Genomic DNA, 20,455 nt, shown 5'->3' on the forward strand with positions numbered 1-20,455 from the left:
CAGGAAAAGGGATTAGGAGCTGTCCTGCTCCTAAAGCATTATGCAAACCCTGCACAGCTGGAGCTCCAACAACCAGGGCCAGGGCCATTCTCCATAGCGAACAGGCGGAAAGCTGAAGTGTAGTGCATCTGCTCAGACCTTCTACCTTCATCTCATGCTAATCAATCACCGTGAGGAATAAACTATCTCAAGACAGCAGAGACATCTTTTAACCACTGTCAAGTAGCACTCTTCTGCCCAAGGGAGGAACCAACTTCTTGTTTCCCATCCACCTTGTGCCTCTCATATTCTATTGCTTCACCCCCAGCTCCAATTGGTCTTGTACAACTCCCTGTCTCTTCTACAACAGATCGGTAACCTGAGTTTACTTTTACCCAGGCATCCACATGGTCAGTTCCAGAAGAGTGAGGCATAGGGCTGATAACAGAAACCTCCTTTAAACACTCAAATAAGTCTCCGCATCCCAAACCCTGGGTCCACTAGGAGACCTGCATCTCCCTGATATCTATAAGAATCACAGAATGGTAGGAGTTGGAAGGGACCTCTGGAGATCACCTAGTCCAACTCCCCTGCCAAAGCAGGTTCTCCTACAGCAGGTTGCACAGGATCATGTCCAGGCGGGTTTTGAAGATCTCCAGGGAAGGGAGACTCCACAACCTCCCTGGGCAGCCCGTTCCAGTGCTCTGTCACCCTTAATGTAAAGAAGTTCCTCCTTATGTTGAGGCGGAACTTCCTGTGCTTCACTTTGTGCCCATTGCCCCTTGTCCCGTCACTGGGCACCACTGAAAAGAGTCTGGCTCCATCCTCTTGACACCCACCCTTTAGATATTGATAAGTGTTGATAAGGTCCCCTCCATCTTCTATTCTCCAGGCTAAACAGCCCCAGGTCTCTCAGCCTTTCCTCATAGGAGAGATGCTCCAGCCCCCTAATCATCTTAGTAGCCCTCCGCTAGGCTCTCTCCAGTAGTTCCCTGTCCCTCTCGAACTGGGGGGCCCAGAACTGGACACAGTACTCTAGATGCGGCCTCAAAGTGCAACACAGAGCCATGCAAGCAACCTGGGATAATTTTTCATAGAGGTATTGATGGGTCAACTTACAACCAGATCAACTGTTCACTAACAAGGAAGCACTGTTTGGGGGTGTGATAATCGATAGAAACCTCAGCCCATGAAACAGTGGCATTCCAGATACTGAGGGGAGTGAGGAAGGAAAGTAGCAGATTCTGTAATTTGTTGATTGATCTTGAACTCATCAGCTTGGACTGGAAGTATCTCATAATCATTTATGAGTATTATGGAAACTACATATCAAGTACAAAGGTCCCATAGCAAAGACACAGAGTAGGGGCAGTCCCTGGCCCAAAGAGATGGTCACCCAGGATGCTCTCTCTTTCTGACCCCTTCCTCCTCAGCTTGCCAGGGCAGCACCAGACTGATGTCATGATGAACTGACAACAGACTCCAATAAGGCTGCTGGGTTTGGTTTTTTTCTTCCTGCTACTGAGTGAACATGAGAAATGTGTCCTGTCAGGCAGACAAATATTAGTCTCTGTGGCCAGCGTGAGAAGACTTTCACGTTCACGCCCACAGGATGTGTACTGCACAAAAGTTAATCCAGCATTTGCTTTCTAGGAACGCTTTTGACTGAGCCTTTCATTACATTCGGAGCTCCCAGGCCTGTAACTAGCTGCTGAAAATTCACGCAGCATTTGAGAGCATCCAGCAACTGGGCAGTCCAATTGACAGCTTTTTTAGGTCTCAAACTCATCTTGAAAATTCACGTTGCAGATCAAGAATGCAGGACAAGTTCTAGAGCTATATTTAATCATGGGAATGTTCTTCAGTTGGTCTATGCTATTAATCTCAAGAAATTCAAGCAGTTAATTATTTAGAAAGAATCATATTTCAGAAGTAGTAACTGAACAATTTTAAATTCTGTTTCCACAGTAATTAAACTGTTTACTAGAGGGCTGAAGATGAGTTATTTAGTTTCCAACAGCAAGATGACATTTTGTTTTCTGGTACAATGTTACAGTCTAAAAATAAATCAGATAAATAAGCAAATTAGTACAAAAAGAGTATACCAGCCAAAGAGGAAATCTATTTTTTAACGTGATTAAGCAGCAATCTAAGAATGAGACATATATATTTAAGAACTAACCATTCTGAGAACACCTGCATTTCCTAAATTAAACATAATGAAGGTTAAGAAGTGATTGATTGTTTATGTATGCACTAAGAATATGAAAGGTTGTTATAATTAACAACAGTAATTTTGAATGAGGTATTAAACTAAGTTACTGAAGGGTAAGCCTCAAAACTATAAGAATCTGAGAAATTGATTTATTTGGGAGATTATACTACATATCCCTACCTGTTGCATGACTTTCTCTACCACATTTGATGCCAGCCCTTGACAGAGACAGGAAGCTAAATTAAATGGACCTGATCTAGTAATCTGTCCTACTAAAGACATTTCTGTGTTCTTATGCACTGTAATAAAAGTCTGTTATCAATTGATTAATGCTGCACACTTGTCACAAATCTGCCTGCAGATCCCCAAAGGGTCTATTTTCACAGCCATTGGAAAGCAGGTATATTTGGGGCAGAAGCTAGATGATGAATATATTGCAAAACAAGAAAGAGAGAGAGCAAGAGAGAGAGAACCTGAGACACCAGGAAAGAATTTCACTGCTTTCCACTCTGCCTCCTGCCCTGTGAGATCAGCCTGGAGAAGGTGCTGGCATTTGACAACCAGAAGTGTAGAAGCTCCATGTCTGCCCCAACAAATCCCCCACCTTCCCAGAGCTGTTCCACAGTTTGGAACCAAAACTAGCCAAGTGCAGGTGGGCAAAGGAATTCTGGAGTAGCTAAATAGCCTCAGCACAGTGCAGTTTGGAGTCCCTTTTCTAAGTACTCATTATCTATGCATCAATTTAATGCCAACCATATGTACGACCCTACTAGAACACCAAGTGAGAAGTCATCTCAGCAGAAATGCTACGGACGGCATCCAGAGAGAACAAAGAGTCCCTTTGTTTTAAAGTCTCACCCCAAACCCATGGTAACCAACCCCAGTTTTAGATACTTTAGATCAAAAGAATTGTCCATTATAATTCATCATCCCTAAGTATGAGCTGCTAGTGTCCCAGAGGACAGTCTAAACCTCAGCAAACATAAAGTTCACTAGATGCCAAGTCTGTGGACTGTCTAGTTGGCAACATGCAATCACAGAATGGAAAAAAAACAGAGCAACAAATGTTGTTTTCCTGTCTTATTGCTAACCATATGGACATTTTCCCTACCACAGCTCTTAAGTAGGACAGGTACCAGAGATAGCTGCAGTGAGTGGGCTGTACTCCACATATTTCATCACTCTACTTCCAAATCTCACCACTTTAACAGTCATCTCTAGAGCAAAATTATTCCCATTCCTCCTATCTTGTGACATGAAAATGTCCTCTCCCATTACAGTTTCACAGCCTCTCATACCTCACATAGGCTATTGAAACTGGACCCTCAATTTACTCAAGTGATCTGCTTCCATCTGATACTTGATCTTCTTAACTGACATAATTTAACCCATGTTGTTTTAATTAATTGTTATATCCTTGGGTTATCTTGCCTAACTAACCCAGCTGTTCTTAAATTGTCCACTTCACTGAACATTTCATTTTTCATTGATTGCCCTTCTGATTTATCCACATATTTGTTCTCTAATTTCCTAACTACAGTCTTTCTTTCTCTGCTATACTGATTCACATAAATGTTTCTTTACTTTATTCTATGCTTTTAATGTTTCTTCTTCTTCTTCAGCGCCCCTAGCAATACAAACTACTCATCTCTGTTGTGTTAAACCCTACCAATCTTCCACCTCCCTTCCAACCTCCCAAGCCCCCTCCATCTCACCACCTTATGATCACCTCCTTCCACCCTGCCCTCCAAGCACATGTTTTATTTCCTTCTGGAGTACCCCACTCCTCTCATGCAACAAGAGGGTTCTGACACAAACTCAGTTTTTAAGTAAGAATAACAATATATGAAGGAAGACACCCTGTCCCCGAGGACAGCCATCAAACAGGACAAGACTAATGCAGAGAAGAGAGAAGGAATATTGTATGCGGTTTGTCACAGGCAGGAAAGAGCATGCTCTTGTCCTTGAGACTATGTGAATTTGTCTGCTGCTGGCTTGGTGGCTCGCGGTGCTGTATGGTTTAGTCTGAGCTGGACTCCCAGCAGGGGAGGCCTGCTGGGAGGAGGACAAAGGTCTAGCAGCTGCGGGAAGCTGCCTGCCCTTAGTCACAAAGTGGAGGCTGTTCCCTGCTGAGCAGGGGCTGGGCTGGCCCAGCCCGGCCCAGAAAGGCTGAAGAAGCCAGCCAGGCAGCGATCCAGCAGCCAGCAAGCAATTCTGAGGGCACCTGGGAGAAAACGATGTATTTTAAATAGGCATGGCAAACAAAGATTAAGTGAGGGCACTGGCTGACGTACCCATCCTGTCCACCCCACAGACTTCTGAATTTGTTGGTTAACTTCAGCAACATTCGAAGAGGGCAAGTACCAAATACAATTAAGATCCTACAAGTTTTGTGAAAACTTGGGTAAAGGGGAGACTCGAATTTATGAGCCCCGTGCTGGCAGAGATGTGCACCCCACCCAAGCACAGCCGGCTGCTTGGCCAGCACCCTCTGCCCCTCACTCCACAGTTACGTCACAGGGGACAAAAGGAGTTGAGGGAACTGGGACACAAATGAAGCCTAATTAGCACTGCTATTTATAGAACAACTTACTCTTTAAAGTGGGAAGAGATGCTGGTGACAACTGAGGTAGTTTTGGAGTTGAGCCAAAGCATTAAGGTAATCCGTTTCAAAAAACACCAGGTCATAAGTTATTCCTGAGCCAACGCGCCTGCAATGTCACCTGTGAGTAAGCTCTCAAGGGACAGCATCCACAGCCGTCACCTGGCCTCCAGGCAGGGAGGGGTGCAAGGGCCTGACAGGTAAAGGAATTAAGAAACCCTAAGGGTACCTCCCCACTCGCACACTTGTAACTTTTCCGTTTCTTTCTAATACTGTGAGGGTCCAGATGTTATGGCATAAGACAGCAACGGATCCCTCCAGCAAAGAGCTGCTAAAACAGCAAAAGACATCGGTGTTCAGAGGAGGCTCTGGTAAGCAGAAAGGACATGACAGCAATGCTAGCTGAATATCTTTGAGTAGAGTCACTAAATGCCGCTACAAAGAGCAAGGAAAAATCCTAAACAAACCTTCAAGCCATTAATGCAGGAAATCTACTAAGTATGAGGTGAAAAGTAAAAATTCATTAAGTCATTCATTCAGCCTACTTAGTCCTTCAACTAGGCATAAGATTGCCTGAAAGTTGGTTTAAATATACTTTTAAATCACATTCGTGTGCTGGAGGCCTAGTCCACAGCCAGTGTGTTTTGGGAGATTTTCCTCCCTGATCCATTCAGCCCACTTACTTTACACACAAAAAGGTGGTGAAGAAATGACCAAGCCTAGCTATTTATTCATTAAACTTGTTGAAAGTTAATCTGTTCTTAGCAGTTACCAAACTGTCTATTTAAGTAGCACCTGTAGATACACGGCATTTCATGTGTGGAAACAACTTCTCAGGACTTTTAGGATTTCTTTTTAATTTCTCTAAGGCAAAATAAGTTATCGATCTTAAATGGAAAGGAGTAAGAGTCTCACAGGACAGACTGTAGAGCCACACAAGACACCACCTGAAACCAAATGATTAGGTCAAATTTGGGAAAGAACTTACTAAGCTCTACAGTCCTGAGCAAGCTCATATTCATCTAGGCTGACCCATAATTTCACGTGAAAGCGGACTACACACATGCTCCTGGTTATGCTGCAGAGAGCCTGCAACCCACTGGAAACCCCACCAGCCCATTTGCCCCCAAGCCAGCAGAGGTAACTTTGTTTTTCTCCATGATGTAGATCTGCTGTGGAATAGCAGAAGAGAAAGCAGAATTTGTACTAAACTTATAAAACCAACTGACAGTATAACTACCCAGGCCAGCCAATACATTTTTCTACAGATTAAGTGGGGAAGAAAACAAACTCAACTGTCTTAGCACAAGACTTTCACTAGCAATGGCCTGTTTGACAAGTGAAGCACAAAACAGATTTTTTACAACAAAATGAGAGAAAGCACTGTGTTCACCCATCAAAGACCCAAGGCAAAAATAAACATGTTATCACACGCTGGACCCATTAGCATTTACTGAACTACACTAGATAAGTGTTTTCACTTGTTCTGTTGTCTAAACAGAACTATCAAAACACATGATTTCTCTAATGATAGGTTTACTTTTTTGTTGTTGTTACCATTTTTGGATCAGCTAGCTGAAGTTCCACACTCTGCCATTCCCTTCTGGATATGCTTAAACATTTAAAGGCAACGACTGGAGTGGGATAGAAAGAATAAATATCTTATGTGCATTTTTACTGCTTCATCCAACTGGGCATACTAAACCCTGGAGATGTTCAGCATTTGTCCATAAGGCTCAGCAAGTGTGTTTGTGCTAGATGCTTGCTGGGTGCCAAGACAAAATGTTCAATTAATATTATGACCTATAAAGGAATGCCCAGATTGGTTTTATTTCTCCTGTTCCCTTCACTGTTGCAGTTTCCTTAGTTAAAAAAAAAAAAAAAATGCATCTAATTATAGGCTGATATGTAATTCTCACTATGGCAATCCCTAGCATTTAAAAATCATGAGTCAGGCCCCCAAAGTTATGATTAAGGCACAGAAATTAGGCATCTGAAAAACAACAACCCACAATGGATTTTTATTTGCCTTTCGGGGCACAACCCACCATTCATGTTTTCAAGCCCTTCATTTTAGCTATGAAGACTAAAAAAAATCCTTCTTCATTTTTATTCCCTGAAATCAAGACTATTACACATTCACTTGATTGCAGGAGCTGGTACAACTACAAGGGTGGGCAATAGCAGACTTTGTAGCTCTCCCCAAGTCACATTAACTGCCCCTAACCACAAGCATACATAGTTCAGCATCTGTTCCTGCTTTGCTCTGGGAGAGGAGTAACCATCACCAAGCCAGGTGAAATTTCACAGGTGGACATCCCCTGGACTGCTGAGCCTCAGAGCTCTGGAGCCTGAAAACAGTTGGGGTCATGGTCCTTGGCAAAAGTCTCCTAATACTCCTGAATTAAGACTCTCACAGTGACAAATTTTAACCTCCTCTCCACACAACCAAGGAATAGTTACGTATAAACTTTCTAAGAACTTACAGGTGAGCAATTTGCTTTACCGATAACTCTTCAGAAGTGCAGGACAGACAGATGTAGACAGACTTAAGTTCCTCATCCCAAGAGTAGTTCTTAATTAATGTAACGAAAATTACAGAAGTCTAGCAAAAAGCAAATAAAAATTAAATCCAGCACGTCTTTCTTTCAAAGGTATTTTTCACTCAACCTGGGTTGCAATCAACTGCTAGAGCGTGGCCCATGATCTTTCTGTGCACCTTCCACAGAGTTTTTCCCCCTCCTTGCTAGAAAAGTACCTTTCCCCTCTTTTTCCTGCCCAAGACACGACTCGCTTTCATTTCCCTATTCTTTTAAAACTTTCTTTGTTCTGACTTTTCTGGAAATCTTGCTGCTCTACAGAAACATCTGGGCTACACAGAAACATACAGCTTTCCACTGACACAAGCTCTTTAGCTCTGTATTTCCCCACGCAGTCTTATTCAAGCATTAGCATGAAATCCAGTCATCTTGATAGTTCACTGACATCCTCTAGAAATCGCTATCCTCATTATACCCATCAAACTATGCAGATACTAACTCAGACTCCACACTTGCTGCAAACATTTGGAAAAAAAATTGGGAAGTCTTAACCCATGTCAGGCAGTAGCATACATCGCAAAGAATCCTACATAATATAATGCAGAAGCATCTTCTGTGCTTTAGAACTGCACCACCTCACTGCTCTCACAGCACTGCTCTTACCCGTTCCTGTGCTTAAAGGCTGTGGGAAGAAACAAGCCATCTCTTTCCTTGCTTCACAGCCCTTTGTGTCTGCTCCCTGCTTGCTCGCACAAGTTACTCTGTCGCTATTTGCCCCCCTAGAGCAGCAATCTGAGGGAGGCCAGGAAAAGCAAGGAGCCCTGCACATGGTTGTGCAAGCACTTCTACAATCTATCTTCAAGCAAGCTGTAGTAAGAGACTTCTCCCCATCATTCCCATTCTCATCTGATCCAACAGCACTCCTCCACTACTGCCTCAAGAATACTGCGTTTCCTTTCTATCAGATATTATGGCCATACCCTATATGGATTTATTCTCGTGCCTTTTAAATTGCCATTAAGCAGTAAATGGCACAATGCAGGAGACTGCAAAGAGTCTGAACCTTGCCCAGACAAATAAGAACCTAATGTTGCCTGAGTGGATGGACAGTAAAATCACCCATAAACAAGCAAGGGTAATCTAAAGATTACAACCTAAACATTACACCTCCAACTACTTAGGGATGTCTACCTCAGCACTCACTGCTGCAGTCTAGTGACAGAGCCCACAGGTCTTGCAGCTCCCACCCTTCTTTGGGCTCCCCAGCTTTCTCACTCCCACCAAACTTTCACGTGACCAAGCAACTGAACACATTCAGTCGATGACTCCCACAGATCAGGTTCACCATCAGAGAACATGAAGACCAACTGAAAAGATACTTGAAGAAGAAAAAGTAGCAAATACTCATGCTCAACTACCCAACTAGCCTGGTACCTCCTTTCTCCGCCTTTATTCAGCTCCTAATTTTCCCCCATTCCACACAAGCAGCTCCCACTGTGCTCCAAGTTGCTACTCATCAAATACCATTTCACCCTCTGACTCCCACAACTGCAGAAGAAGTCTTGAGGAGAACCTGAGGATGACATCGAGGTGCTACCATTGGGCCAGTGTGTAGGGGACTGTGGTGGTGCAGACACCCCCCTCTTTGGGCCACATTGCGATGTCGGCATCAGCCGTTATGTTCTTGTCTGATTACAAAAAAAAAAAAATGCAGCAGGCTGGGGCAGCTTGGTACTTTCTGACCTTGCCTTCAGAGAAGGGAGCTGGAACATTCCAGTGCCTTCCCGTCCTGGGTGTGAGTACAGCGAGCTGGGGTGGTTAGGCACTCCCTAACTATACCTGGAGCTCCTTTTGCCTGGAAAACATACCCCAGCCTCTCCTGCCTGGATCATTGCCCACTTTGAAGAATGCCAAGATTGCTTGACAAGAAAAATGGCTACAATGAAATAGTACTGACCAAAGCCAATCATCTTGCGACCCTATAAATACCAATCCTAAGTGAGGCCCCTTGGAGCTCTCCCAGATCGCAGCGGGCTGTGTCTTGGCATCTCCCCCTAAGCTGGGGTGAGTCTCAGGCCAGACTCTGATCGTCCACTGGTAAAGGCAACCAGGAAGAAAAAACACCCATCTGCAAAGACCTACAAAGTGGAGAACCATCTGTCTGTAAAGATTGACGAGGAAGAAAAGCATCCGTCTACAAAGACTGACAAAGAGAAGTACCATCTGCTTGTAAGAGTTGATGAAGGGAGACATGAGGAATTCTATTAGATTCCATAAAATCCTAAAATCATTGTGTACCTAATTTTTATTCTAACCTGCAGAAACGAAACATCTCAATAATAGGCTAACCTCTATAAATATGTATATACATATATATATGTCTGTGTGTGTATATGTGATTTATTTAGAAACTTCGTTGAATCCTTATCTAAATCACTGCATTGAGTACAATCAATTGTTAATTATTAATTGTTCATTATTAGTGTGATTGTGTTAAGGAATCTTGTACTGCTACTATCTTTACCATATATATATAGGACTCTCAATGTTATGTTAAAAGCATTACACTGAATCCCCATACCCAAGTCCTCTTAGTCATAAACCATTGACCAAGCCTGGGACTAGGGGTGGATCCAGCCATACTATCTAAAGGAGTTTAGAGAACAAGGGGGTCCATTCCGAACCTCGTGACTCAAAGGAAGGCTCTCCTTTATTCTCTATACCTTTAGTCACAAACCATTGTCCAGAACTAAGGGTGGATCTAGAGACACGTAGACTCCTCTCTGAGAAGGAGTTTAGAGAACGAGGGAGTCCACTCTAAATCTCATGGCTCAATGGAACGGCTTCCTTTACCCCTTCTATTCCCAGGCCCTGTGTAAAATCATTCCAGCCCAACTCCAAGTTGATTCTCCCCAACGTATTTCTCTTATAATCATTTTATTCCAACTCCAAATCAATTTACCTTTATATATAGTTCCCTACATAATAGGATTGAACCTTGCCACTGAACTTTACTAAGTCGCACTCTATAAGTTCATATTAAAATCACTTTTCTTGATACTGATAAATTTTGTTAAATTCGATTAATTTCATTAAAGTTCACCAAATTATCATTATACCTCAATAAAACATATTGCTACTTTCCTATTCTGAATGAAGTGCATTCCACTCATTCTGCAACATCCTAAACCAGGATCCTGTGAGAAGTGATTTAAGTAACTAAAGTAAAAATAACAGCTTTACACTCTCTCTCTCCCCCTCCCTTTCCTTTCTTGTCCGTGACAGGGACCAAAAGACCCCTGTGCTGTGGGTCGAGTGGGTCTGTGACACAGGGCAATGCTGTAGGGCCCAAAGCACAACGCAACATGAGGCACCAGACGAGGCATCATGGAACAGCGCTGCTTGGGGGCTGCCAACAAATGCAGCGTGACGGCATGAAGCTGAAGGGCACACTGCTGACCGGCAGCATTGCTCAGTAAGTGAGGGAGGACAGAGACCAAATACTCAAGACAGATGAGACTTTGATATAAGATAAGATAAATGAAAAGAACTAAGAACAAATAAGAACAGCTAAAGGAGAAGGACAATGCTTAAAGCAAACAGTCACTTAGCCCAAAGAATAAAAAGTGTGGTCAAAAGTAAATAATCTGAATTTCATCAGTGGCTGAAGATTCATTCTTTGGCTTCTTTATTAACCTTAGGCTCTGGTTAATCCTTTCCTGCGTTTGTCCCCACAAAGGCATGTCTCTGATTCCACACGCATGCTTTTAAATACTGAGCCAGACAGATCATACAACATGTTGCAAATGGTAACATACCATCATTTAAATACTGGTGAGGACTTGTGACAAATGTAAGAATGTGAAACGTAATGAAAGTACTTATCCATTGGTAATTAAAAGGTTATCGACATTTAGAAAAAAGAAGACCATGCAAGCATTGCTAACATTGCAACTAATTAGGGAAAATGAATGTAAATTACTATCCAGGAACAGGGATTCATTTCTCAAGTGAATACCATATATGGAATAAAGACCCATTCTATACCCTTTTAAATATTAATGCTTCAGTGGAAGCCACAGAAAGAAGACAAAAATTTACACAAAGGCATTAAGCACTTTAAAAGTAGTACCAGGCACCAGCAGCAAGAAGGACCAATACCCACCAAACCCTCGGCACAAGTATTTGGATCATTCTTCCAGTGAACATTCAGGTGGCCTCTCAGTAGCAAATAACCCAAGTATTTCTTCGCATTAAAGGTTGTGCTAACAGAAGGAAAACCCACTCATTAATCAAAATTCCTAACCTACATACCTGGGATAAATCTCACTACACATGTTCTTGGACTGAAAATCCTTCAGAGCATGGAATGTCTCTCTGCAAGCTTATGGCACTATATAAATTATAATTTCTGTACAGACTGGTAATTCTTCACAGGACTCCCTACTGACTTCAGTGGTGATCTAGACCTGCAGTTCAGTTACAAGAGATAACCATGTCATGGAGACACCATTTCCTTAACTTCCTTTACAACTCTATTTTCTTCACTGTATAAAAGTACCTGGGGAACCAGAATCAAGTCTCCCTTGACAGTCAGAAGTAGAAAGATTCAAGCATAGCTGAGTAACTTGAGTCTTCATCCCATTTTCCATTAAGCCTAAATCTTACTGACTTTCACTGAGACAGACAGGCACCGGTGAGCCCTGGATTGAGCACCACCCCCTCATTGCATATTTGAGTGCTTTTTGGGCTGGTTCTCTCGACTCCTGTGGCACTTCTGAGTACCACCTATAGCAGTAGATACTTCACCATCCTGTGCTGGGACATAATGCACTGCATAACAGCACAAGTAGAACATCGTATGCGATTGGAAACTCCAAACAGAGGCAGACAAAATAGCACTACCAGAGTTGACATTTGGCCAAGACAGAGCACATAGGAAAACATTAAAATATTTTTACTGGGAAAAAAAAAATTACAATAATGCTTTGTTTGTTTGTCTTTCATCTTTGACAGGAAATACAAAGCCGTTACTCCTCTATTACAGCGATGGACAGCCCAGGCATTCCAGAAATAGGCAGAGCAAGTTTTTCCCACAAGAAAGCAAGCAAAATAGCTGATCTGTTTTCCTAGCCTTCCTTAAAATATGGGCAAGCTATATAGCAGCTTTTAAATTAAAGTTAGCTCTGCATCCTCAGAGTAGAAGCAACCTGATAAATAGAGACTTCATCTTGCTACTACACTGAGTCAAAGTCCGCAGTTTACCTGGAAAGACTAAGAGCCAACAATTGGCATGTCAAGGATGGAAAACAACAGATGCCCTGAGCATCAGTGGGAGCTGCAGGACTCTGAAGAAGGCGACTGGCAACTCAGTAGGGGAGGGAGATAAAGGAGTAAATAATTTCACACCAGTTCTCTACATCACTGATATGAATTCTGATTGGATAATCCTAAAAGGAGCCATCCAAAGAGTCTGGGGCTCCCCTGAAAGCTAAGGAGGACATCAAGCAGCTTAAGAAAGTGAATAGACTGAAGAAGAGGTGGATTAAAAAAAAAAAGAAAGAAAGAAAAAAAAAAGATAAACAAAATGGTTCTTCAGGAAATTAAATGATGCTTACAGCAAACATGGAAGACAAAAAAGTCAACCACTTCTATTCAGCTGTTCCCAGAAGTTTTAAAAGCCTCATTGTAGCCACATCTCCACTTGAAAAGAGAATCTCTAAACCAAGAACATCAGGAGGATATTTTCCAGGAGATGGAATAAGAGAAGTCAAAATAATTCAATGTGTTGATTTAATACAACAACAACAATAACAAAAAACCACCACTCTGCTGGCCAGAAAATGTTTTATAACAATCTAATTTCACAGCCTTCACCTTTGTCCTGAACGGAGCAGTAGGAAAATGACCTCCAGAATCCTGGTTAAAGCCAAGATGTTGTTCTCCACAGTGTAATTTACGTTGTTAAAAATGTCAAATACCGCTAAGGTCAAGAAAATAGACACAGCTTTTTCATGAAGCTCAGAGCTTCTGTAATAATTACTTCACAGACAAAGACTTCGCTAGGGTTATGTGACTTATCAGTGCCATGTCCCACCCCACCCTCTGTTGGGGGTTTATCTAATCAGTTTAGATTCCAAGACATGGGAGAAGAACTCTGGTCTTCTATAATAAAAATTGTGACATGACAAAACCTGAATCTCCATTGAGGTTTGCAAATACTACGTAATATGGATTAACATGCTTCAGTATTTATTTAACTGCATGCAGCTATGTTAAAATGATTTAATATTAGGAGCAATTTTCTTGCATTTTGGGAACTATGTGCAGCATATAGAAAACGATTAATATATATCTAAAGATATAAAATTAATTTTTTTTTGGTGCTTAGAAAACTGGAACCACAGAAGACTGCGGTCCAAACAGCCTCCTCAGTTCAGTGAGGTTCATCTTGCTGTGGAAGGATAAATTCTAAAGTGGGAAAAACAATTCATTTTCCATGCATTTACCTAGTAGCAACTAGCCTCAAAAATAAGTCTTTTTATATATGTCATTGAACATACATCAAATGGGAGCAAGACTCTTGGCTGCTCTGAAGGTGAAAATTACAAGCAGAGGAATAAATCACCAGTTACTATACTGCATGGATGATTCACTGCCCATTCCATTCACTATAAGGCTGAAAAAGGGAAAGTGAAAATACATACATCCAGCAGTGTCTGTGTATGTACATACCAGACTTTTGGGGCCCTAGTCGGGTAACCTAAATTCCAGTAAAGTTTCTGTTCCTCGTGTTCCCCAGTGCCTGGTTCTGGGCCTTCTGATGCTCCCAGCTAACAGGGAAAAAGCCTCAGGGAGTTGGCTACACCCTCCCATAAATACTGGCAGAGCTGCAGTTTTCACAAATTCAAAGCAAAGCAGCAAACCAAAACTTTGCAAAAGCAGATACTAGAAATAAGGATCTCAACTGTCTGTTTCATGAGGAAGGAAGAATCAAAGTCTGTAAGAAAATGCTACTTAGGGGCAAGGAAGGAGGGTACCATGAGCTGGAACTCAGGAATTTAAGTCAATTCCTATCTTGCCACCACAACCTTCATCTGCAAAAACACCATGAGCTAACCCAGATAACTAGTTCTCATTGTTTTCATGTAATTCAGTTATCCAAAGACACCTAAAAACCTTGAAGATATGGAGCCAGATCTCTCTTCAGCTTGCTTTCTTCATCACAGCCTCCAAATCACAAAACGGAGTAAGAACATTTCCTTGCTCTCACCTTTAACCTGCTCTTCAAATTGTACGTCTTCATCAAAACAACTTCCCATCTCAGCTGGAGACACCAAGACACTACAAATTACAAATACCCAGTTATCACCAATGTAGCAAATACAACCAAAAAAAAATCATTCAAAATGTTAACAACTGAGTTAAAAACACAGCCAGGCAGTAGTGACACCTACTCAGGGGAGCAAAATGAGCTGGATTTGGTCACTGCCAACACACAACTTTTGAGCATATTTGATGGTTTTAGGGTAGCGTTTCATGAGCCACAGAGGTAAATTAATCTAATCCAGCATCCCCCAGCTCTAATCTCAAATCTATTCTTCACTTGTCTCAGTGAAAAAAACAGGAATTCGGTATCTGAAAAAGCTGTTTAAGCAGGGCAAAACCTATCTAGTCGACGTGATCAATATGAAGTTTCATCTCAGATTTGCCTTGAAATATCCCAGTAAGGATCGCAACACTCATGTAATTTGCAATGCTCACATCAAAAGAGTAGAAAAAAGCCATCTAAAGAAACTCTCGCTGACTTGGCAACAGCATTTGTCTTACCCAGACAGGAAAGTGACCTGGAATTCCAGTTCTGCATTAATACAACCTAAAATGAAAAATTATTTGCACAAGGAGATATACTCCAGCTCCTGTTGTGATTGCACTCTAGGTACAGAGAGCAGCTGGCAGAGAAGGTTACAGCAGGAAGACCCCCTCCGGCATGGCACATAGCAGCGACACAGCATTATTTTTGCAAGGCACGTGAAAGCTAACAGTCGAAGAGGCTTCACACACTCTGTCCACATCCACCCTGCAAGCACCAGAGTCCACCACATCTGGATATTCTATCCAGTTCAGCCACTGACCCCATTGTGTGATTTCAGGACAGTAGCTTCTCCTCTCTCCCTGGAAAATGGACAAAAGGCCAAACCTGACAAAAAAGGAGTGGAGAAGCCACCTACTAAGATAAGCATGGCCAGTGTGGCTCTAGGGACAGAGGGGACAGCACTGGGGAGCTAAGCCAAGTTGTAGCAGATGCTTTGGACCAGAGGCAGTTCACAAACAGTGAGTTCACGGGAGACATCTGCCACCAGCTCAACCAAACCACCCCCAGAATAAACCCAGGGTAACCTTCCAGCGTCACACAAAACTGCTGCAGCAGAAGCAAGAGCAGAATCTGATCTCAAGGGTAGCCTCTCTGTTGCCTTGCAGACAAGATTGTCCCATCTCTACCTGAAGAACCTCTAATCTCTAAGTCACTAATCGCCACCCAACCCTTTTGGTGGGAGTCCTGACAGTCAAAAGCCCTCTGCCCACTACAAGCACACTCACTGCCTAGAGGACGTCCGGTCTGGGCAACAAATGAAGCAGAAGTGTCAGATAAATGTACAATGCTTGGGATTTGTGGTTGTATGAACCTTGTAAGGCAGATGAAAAGATCCAGCCTTTAATCAACTGCAATCTTTTTAAATAAAATAATCCTAAAGGCATTATTGTATGTCATTTACTCCACTAATAACAAACAGCAATTAACAACATTTTTGCCTAAATAATTTAAGCAGCACTAGGCCCTTAAAAAAACTAAGCAATCTGTAAAAACAATTAGAGCGCAATAACGTTAACCACCTCAGAGGACGACAAGCCGTTATATTGTAGGCAAATTAGGCATTTTAGCCATTAGTGCCTCTAATGACAACTCCTTTATTCTGACCACTTTGTAGTTCAAGATCGAGCAGTTTACCATCTGACTGACAGCCTATTACTCAGTATTTGTCAGAGACAAGATGCTTCCACAGCAGAGAGGTTGACTACCCTCAGCCACTACTGTCTTGAAATTTAAAGGATGCTAATAGCGATAGCTTGCTAGTGGGCTGTGCTCAGCTCCAAATGCCAAGAATTTGAAGACTTTAAAGGAAGTCACGTTCAACTGAGGAAAGAATTTGGACCAAGAAGTCTTTTAATAACCTCAGTATCTTCAGGCTTTTCAGGATCTGTCCTTCCATCTAAGAAGCCAGGCAGCTGTTGCACAGACACCTACTGCACCGATGTCACCAGGACTCAGCGCACTCATCCTGCCAGGATTACTCACAGAAGTTGTGTGTGCAGAGTCAAGGCTGCAAGCGCACTTCAAACACAGCCTCACGCTGGAGTCGAAGGCTTAAACCTGCTCATTTTGTTGCTCTCACAAACTGTCCTTACTCACAGCTGCAGTAAGGCAAACACACACCTCAGAACCAGCAATCCATGGCTATTTACGCAAGTATTTATATCTGAAAAACAATTCTGCAAATCCATACTCAAACACAAAACCCTCACGTAATCATCCCACATGCACCAGGGGACTCCTGGTTCTTGCAGAAGTAAGAGTTTACGTGGGTCAGATCTTTACACGAGGTAAGGCTATTCAAACACCTGTACAGTACCACAAATGACACCATACAAAGCAGTAATGTGAAAGTTCACACTTTTAGCACAGATAAATTCAAATTTATTCTTCAAAACTGAGTAAAACCAAAATTGTTTGGTAACTAGAATGTGGCAGGAGGCTAGAGAGAATGGCAATTCATGTTGTTCTTAAAAAATAATATATAAATAATATATTAAAACCCACTTAATATTAGGCTATTATGGAAAGCCGTATTACTTCAAAGTCTGCATGCAGGATTTCTTTGAAGCTCTATACCTCCTTCTCAATTAAAACAGAGAGTCGCATTCATAGGCAGTTTCCAGTAGAAACTGAAACTTGGAGCTCTTAGAGTGCTCTTGCATAGAGACAGCAGGACCATTGCAAAGAGCAGGATGTTGTTTCTGTTACTCACCTCACAATACACAACAGTTTACCTGACACAGACCTCAATTTCATTACCACCTACCAATATTAAGAGAAGCAAATTCACACAGCAAAAATAGAGTTCTACATCACAATTATCTGAATATTATGGTATACTCAGTACATATCTCCAAGTATACATTTCCTCTTAAAAACTTTGTTTTTTGAAGCAGACTGATTTAAAGCTCGTTGCATTTAGCGCTGCACGAACTCATCAAGAGACACAGATGAGAAACAATAGCTCCTTTTATTGCAAGAGACTCTCTTCAATAGCGTCTCTGAGATAATCACTATGCTTAGGGAGTGGAAAAACATATGGGCAAGTAGTATAGTTGACGAGCCATGCAGAGTTTTTGTTTCTAAACCATGTGGTGGAAATGGTCTAAAAACTGTTTTTTAAACTGCAGCAGCATTATCAATCTCCAAATAACATTTGGTTTACAAATATGAAAAACAAGACATCAAACTCCTTCCTATATCACCTACCAGAGTAATTTAAAAAAAAAATCTGGATTCATCTGCCCCCAAAATGGGAATCTGTGGCATAACAGGCTTAAGATGAAATACTATCTGAGAAGATCAATCCAGTTTCTAGTGTTAGTTGGGAAAAAGGTCCTGTATCTGTACCTTATTGCTAGCTCTGTATTAAAGCGAGGACTTCTTCCAGGCCTACCCAATAAGATGGTATTAACACACGCCCACTTACCACCTCTCATTGCTTATATTTCCTGCAAGCTTCAGGGGCTAAAGGAAGAATATGCTTTTGAAGAACTGTGAAGTTTCTGTTACCCCAGCAGACAAGATATTAAGCGATGACATACAGGCTCTGGTTCATGACAAATGCAAGTTGAGTTGCATTCAAAAAAATATCGAACATCAAATAAAGCCGTACAGTGCTTAAAAGAGAAAAAAAAAAAAAAAAAAAAAAAAAAAAAGGAAAGTAAGTCCCCTGGAATTTGAATCTGATTCATTCCAGCATTTACTAAAGAAAGGGAGCTTTTTTGCGGGCAGTTTGATTACCACTCACTCTGATCTTTCATTTGCTACTTAGAGGACAGGGAGAAAACCCAGCTTCCCCCCAGGAAAGGGAGGGAAATCAGCCTCTCTTCCAGTTGTCTGTATTTTACCCAGACATGTGAGAAATTTTCGAGGGGATTCAAATCTCCACTGCACACGCTTTCAAGCCAGGGTGATTCAAAAAAAAAAACCCCCCTGCTGCAGGGACCTGGTTCTCCACCGCTATCCGATGTGGCACACTGACTGCAACATTCCTTCTCTCCTATGCACCTGGGGAAGGTGAAAAGGGCTCCAAGGATTATCGCCATTTCCCAGACGCGTCAAAATAAAAAAAAAAAAAAAGGAAAAAGGTGCCTTTCTCACGTGGTTTCTATAATAAACTGCAGAGAGCCAAGGAGCTGCGCGGCGCTTCCGAAGTGCTCCTCGGAGCGGGGATGCTGCCACGAATGAGCATCCACGCCAACCTGCCCTTAAGCGTCCCAGGGAGCTGCACAAGCTCAGCGGTCCCCGGCAGCCGCTGTCGGGAGGCGAAGCGAGACGCCGAGCCCCGGCTTTGTTCGCAGCCGGTGCGGCCGTTATCCAGCAAGCGAGAAGCATCCTATTGTGCAGGCAACGCCGCAAGCCTCGGAAACCTCAGCCCTCCTGGGAAAGGCACCCGAGAGGGGCTTTATTTCCCTGCGAGGAGAAATAAAGCCTCCATCCCCCCCGCGCCGAGCCCCTTCTCCTCCTCGCAACAAACGGAGCCACCCAAAAAGTTTTGCTGGGCAAGAGGGGGACCCTGCCTGCCCCTCCTCGCCCGCTGGGAAAAAAACCACAAAGGGTCGCGTGGGAAAAAATAAAGTTTGGGGCTTGGCGGGGTGGGGAGGACGCCCGGCCGCCCGCTGCCGCTCCGTGCGGCTGCCCGTCCCCCGGCTGCCCTTGGGCCGCGCTACCTGAACAGGACGACCGCAGTCTGGTTCCTCCTCCACGCCTTGCCCTGCTGCAGCAGCACCCCCTGCACGATCTCCTTCTCGTCGGGCAGCCGGTAGACGGGGAAGACGTAGAGCCAGCAGAGGACGAAGACGCCCAAGGCGCTGGCCCCCACGGGCAGGCGGGTGCGTGGCCACTTCCACGCCAGCCCCGCCATCCTCCTCCCGCAGCGCCGCCGCGGCGCCGGGCCGCGCTCCGGCATCAGGCCCGCGCCATGCGGCGCCCGCGGGCGGGGGGCCCGCCTCAGCCCCGCCGCCGCCGCCGCCCGCGCCCTAAGCCCGGCGGGCCGCCCGCCGCCCGCCGCCCGCCGCCATCGCCACCCAGCCGGCCGGGGTGGTGCCGGGCCCCGCGGGCGTCGGGTCTCCTGCCGCCGGGGCTGCTGCCGCTGCGCCGCGGCTGGCTCCTCTCTCGGCAGTGGCGGCTGCCGCCCTTCCTCACAGTCATTTGGTCCCTCGCTTTCCCCGCCAGACGATGCTCCGCCGCTCCCCGCCCTCCCTCCCTCCGCCTCCCGCCGAGCCCCCTCTCTCTCGCTCGCTCCCAGCCGCGCTGCGGACGGCCCCGGTAAATTTCCACCCCGCCCCGACCGCGGGGTGCCCCGGCCCCCGTCACCGAGGGAGGGAGGGGAACGGCGGCCGGAGAGCTGGCTGCGGCGGGGCTCCGCTCCGCCGGTGCGGCCCCGCACCCCGGCCGTCCCCCGCCTCTCCCGCTTGACCCGCGGGCACCGGCCGAGCCGGAGCGGAGGGAGAGCGGGAGGGAGGGCGGGAGGTCCCCTGCGGGCAGCACCCCTCCCCGCACCCCGCTCCCGGCGCCCCGCTTTCTGCCCCGGCAGCCGCGGGCCCCGGCGGCAGCCGCGCTGCTCTCCAGCGCGCCCTGGCGGACACCGTCCCCCCGCCCGGCGGCGGCGGCGACCCCGGCCCCCTCCCTCCCTCCCTATAGCGACCCCGCTCCGCGTCTCCGTGCGGGATGCCTGACGAGTCCCCCGCTGTCAGTGCCGGGTTCGGGTCAGGAGCCCGGGAGCATCACCCTGCCCGCCC

At 44.6% G+C, this 20,455-nt stretch overlaps 1 protein-coding gene across 1 annotated transcript in view; it reads right to left on the reverse strand.

The window, feature by feature from the left end:
• ST8SIA1 (ST8 alpha-N-acetyl-neuraminide alpha-2,8-sialyltransferase 1) overlaps nt 1–19,623 on the reverse strand; it is a 120,859-nt gene extending 101,236 nt beyond the window's left edge. Inside the window, exon 1 of the mRNA XM_086466643.1 lies at nt 19,385–19,623. Within this exon, the coding sequence (XP_086322769.1) occupies nt 19,385–19,623 (239 nt within the window). The remainder of the gene's footprint in view (nt 1–19,384) is intronic.
• Between the last annotated feature and the right edge of the window lie 832 nt (nt 19,624–20,455).

This window comes from Leptosomus discolor, chromosome 1 (genome assembly GCF_034619465.1).
Source record: "Leptosomus discolor isolate bLepDis1 chromosome 1, bLepDis1.hap2, whole genome shotgun sequence".
In the NCBI taxonomy this organism is placed as follows: domain Eukaryota; kingdom Metazoa; phylum Chordata; class Aves; order Leptosomiformes; family Leptosomidae; genus Leptosomus; species Leptosomus discolor.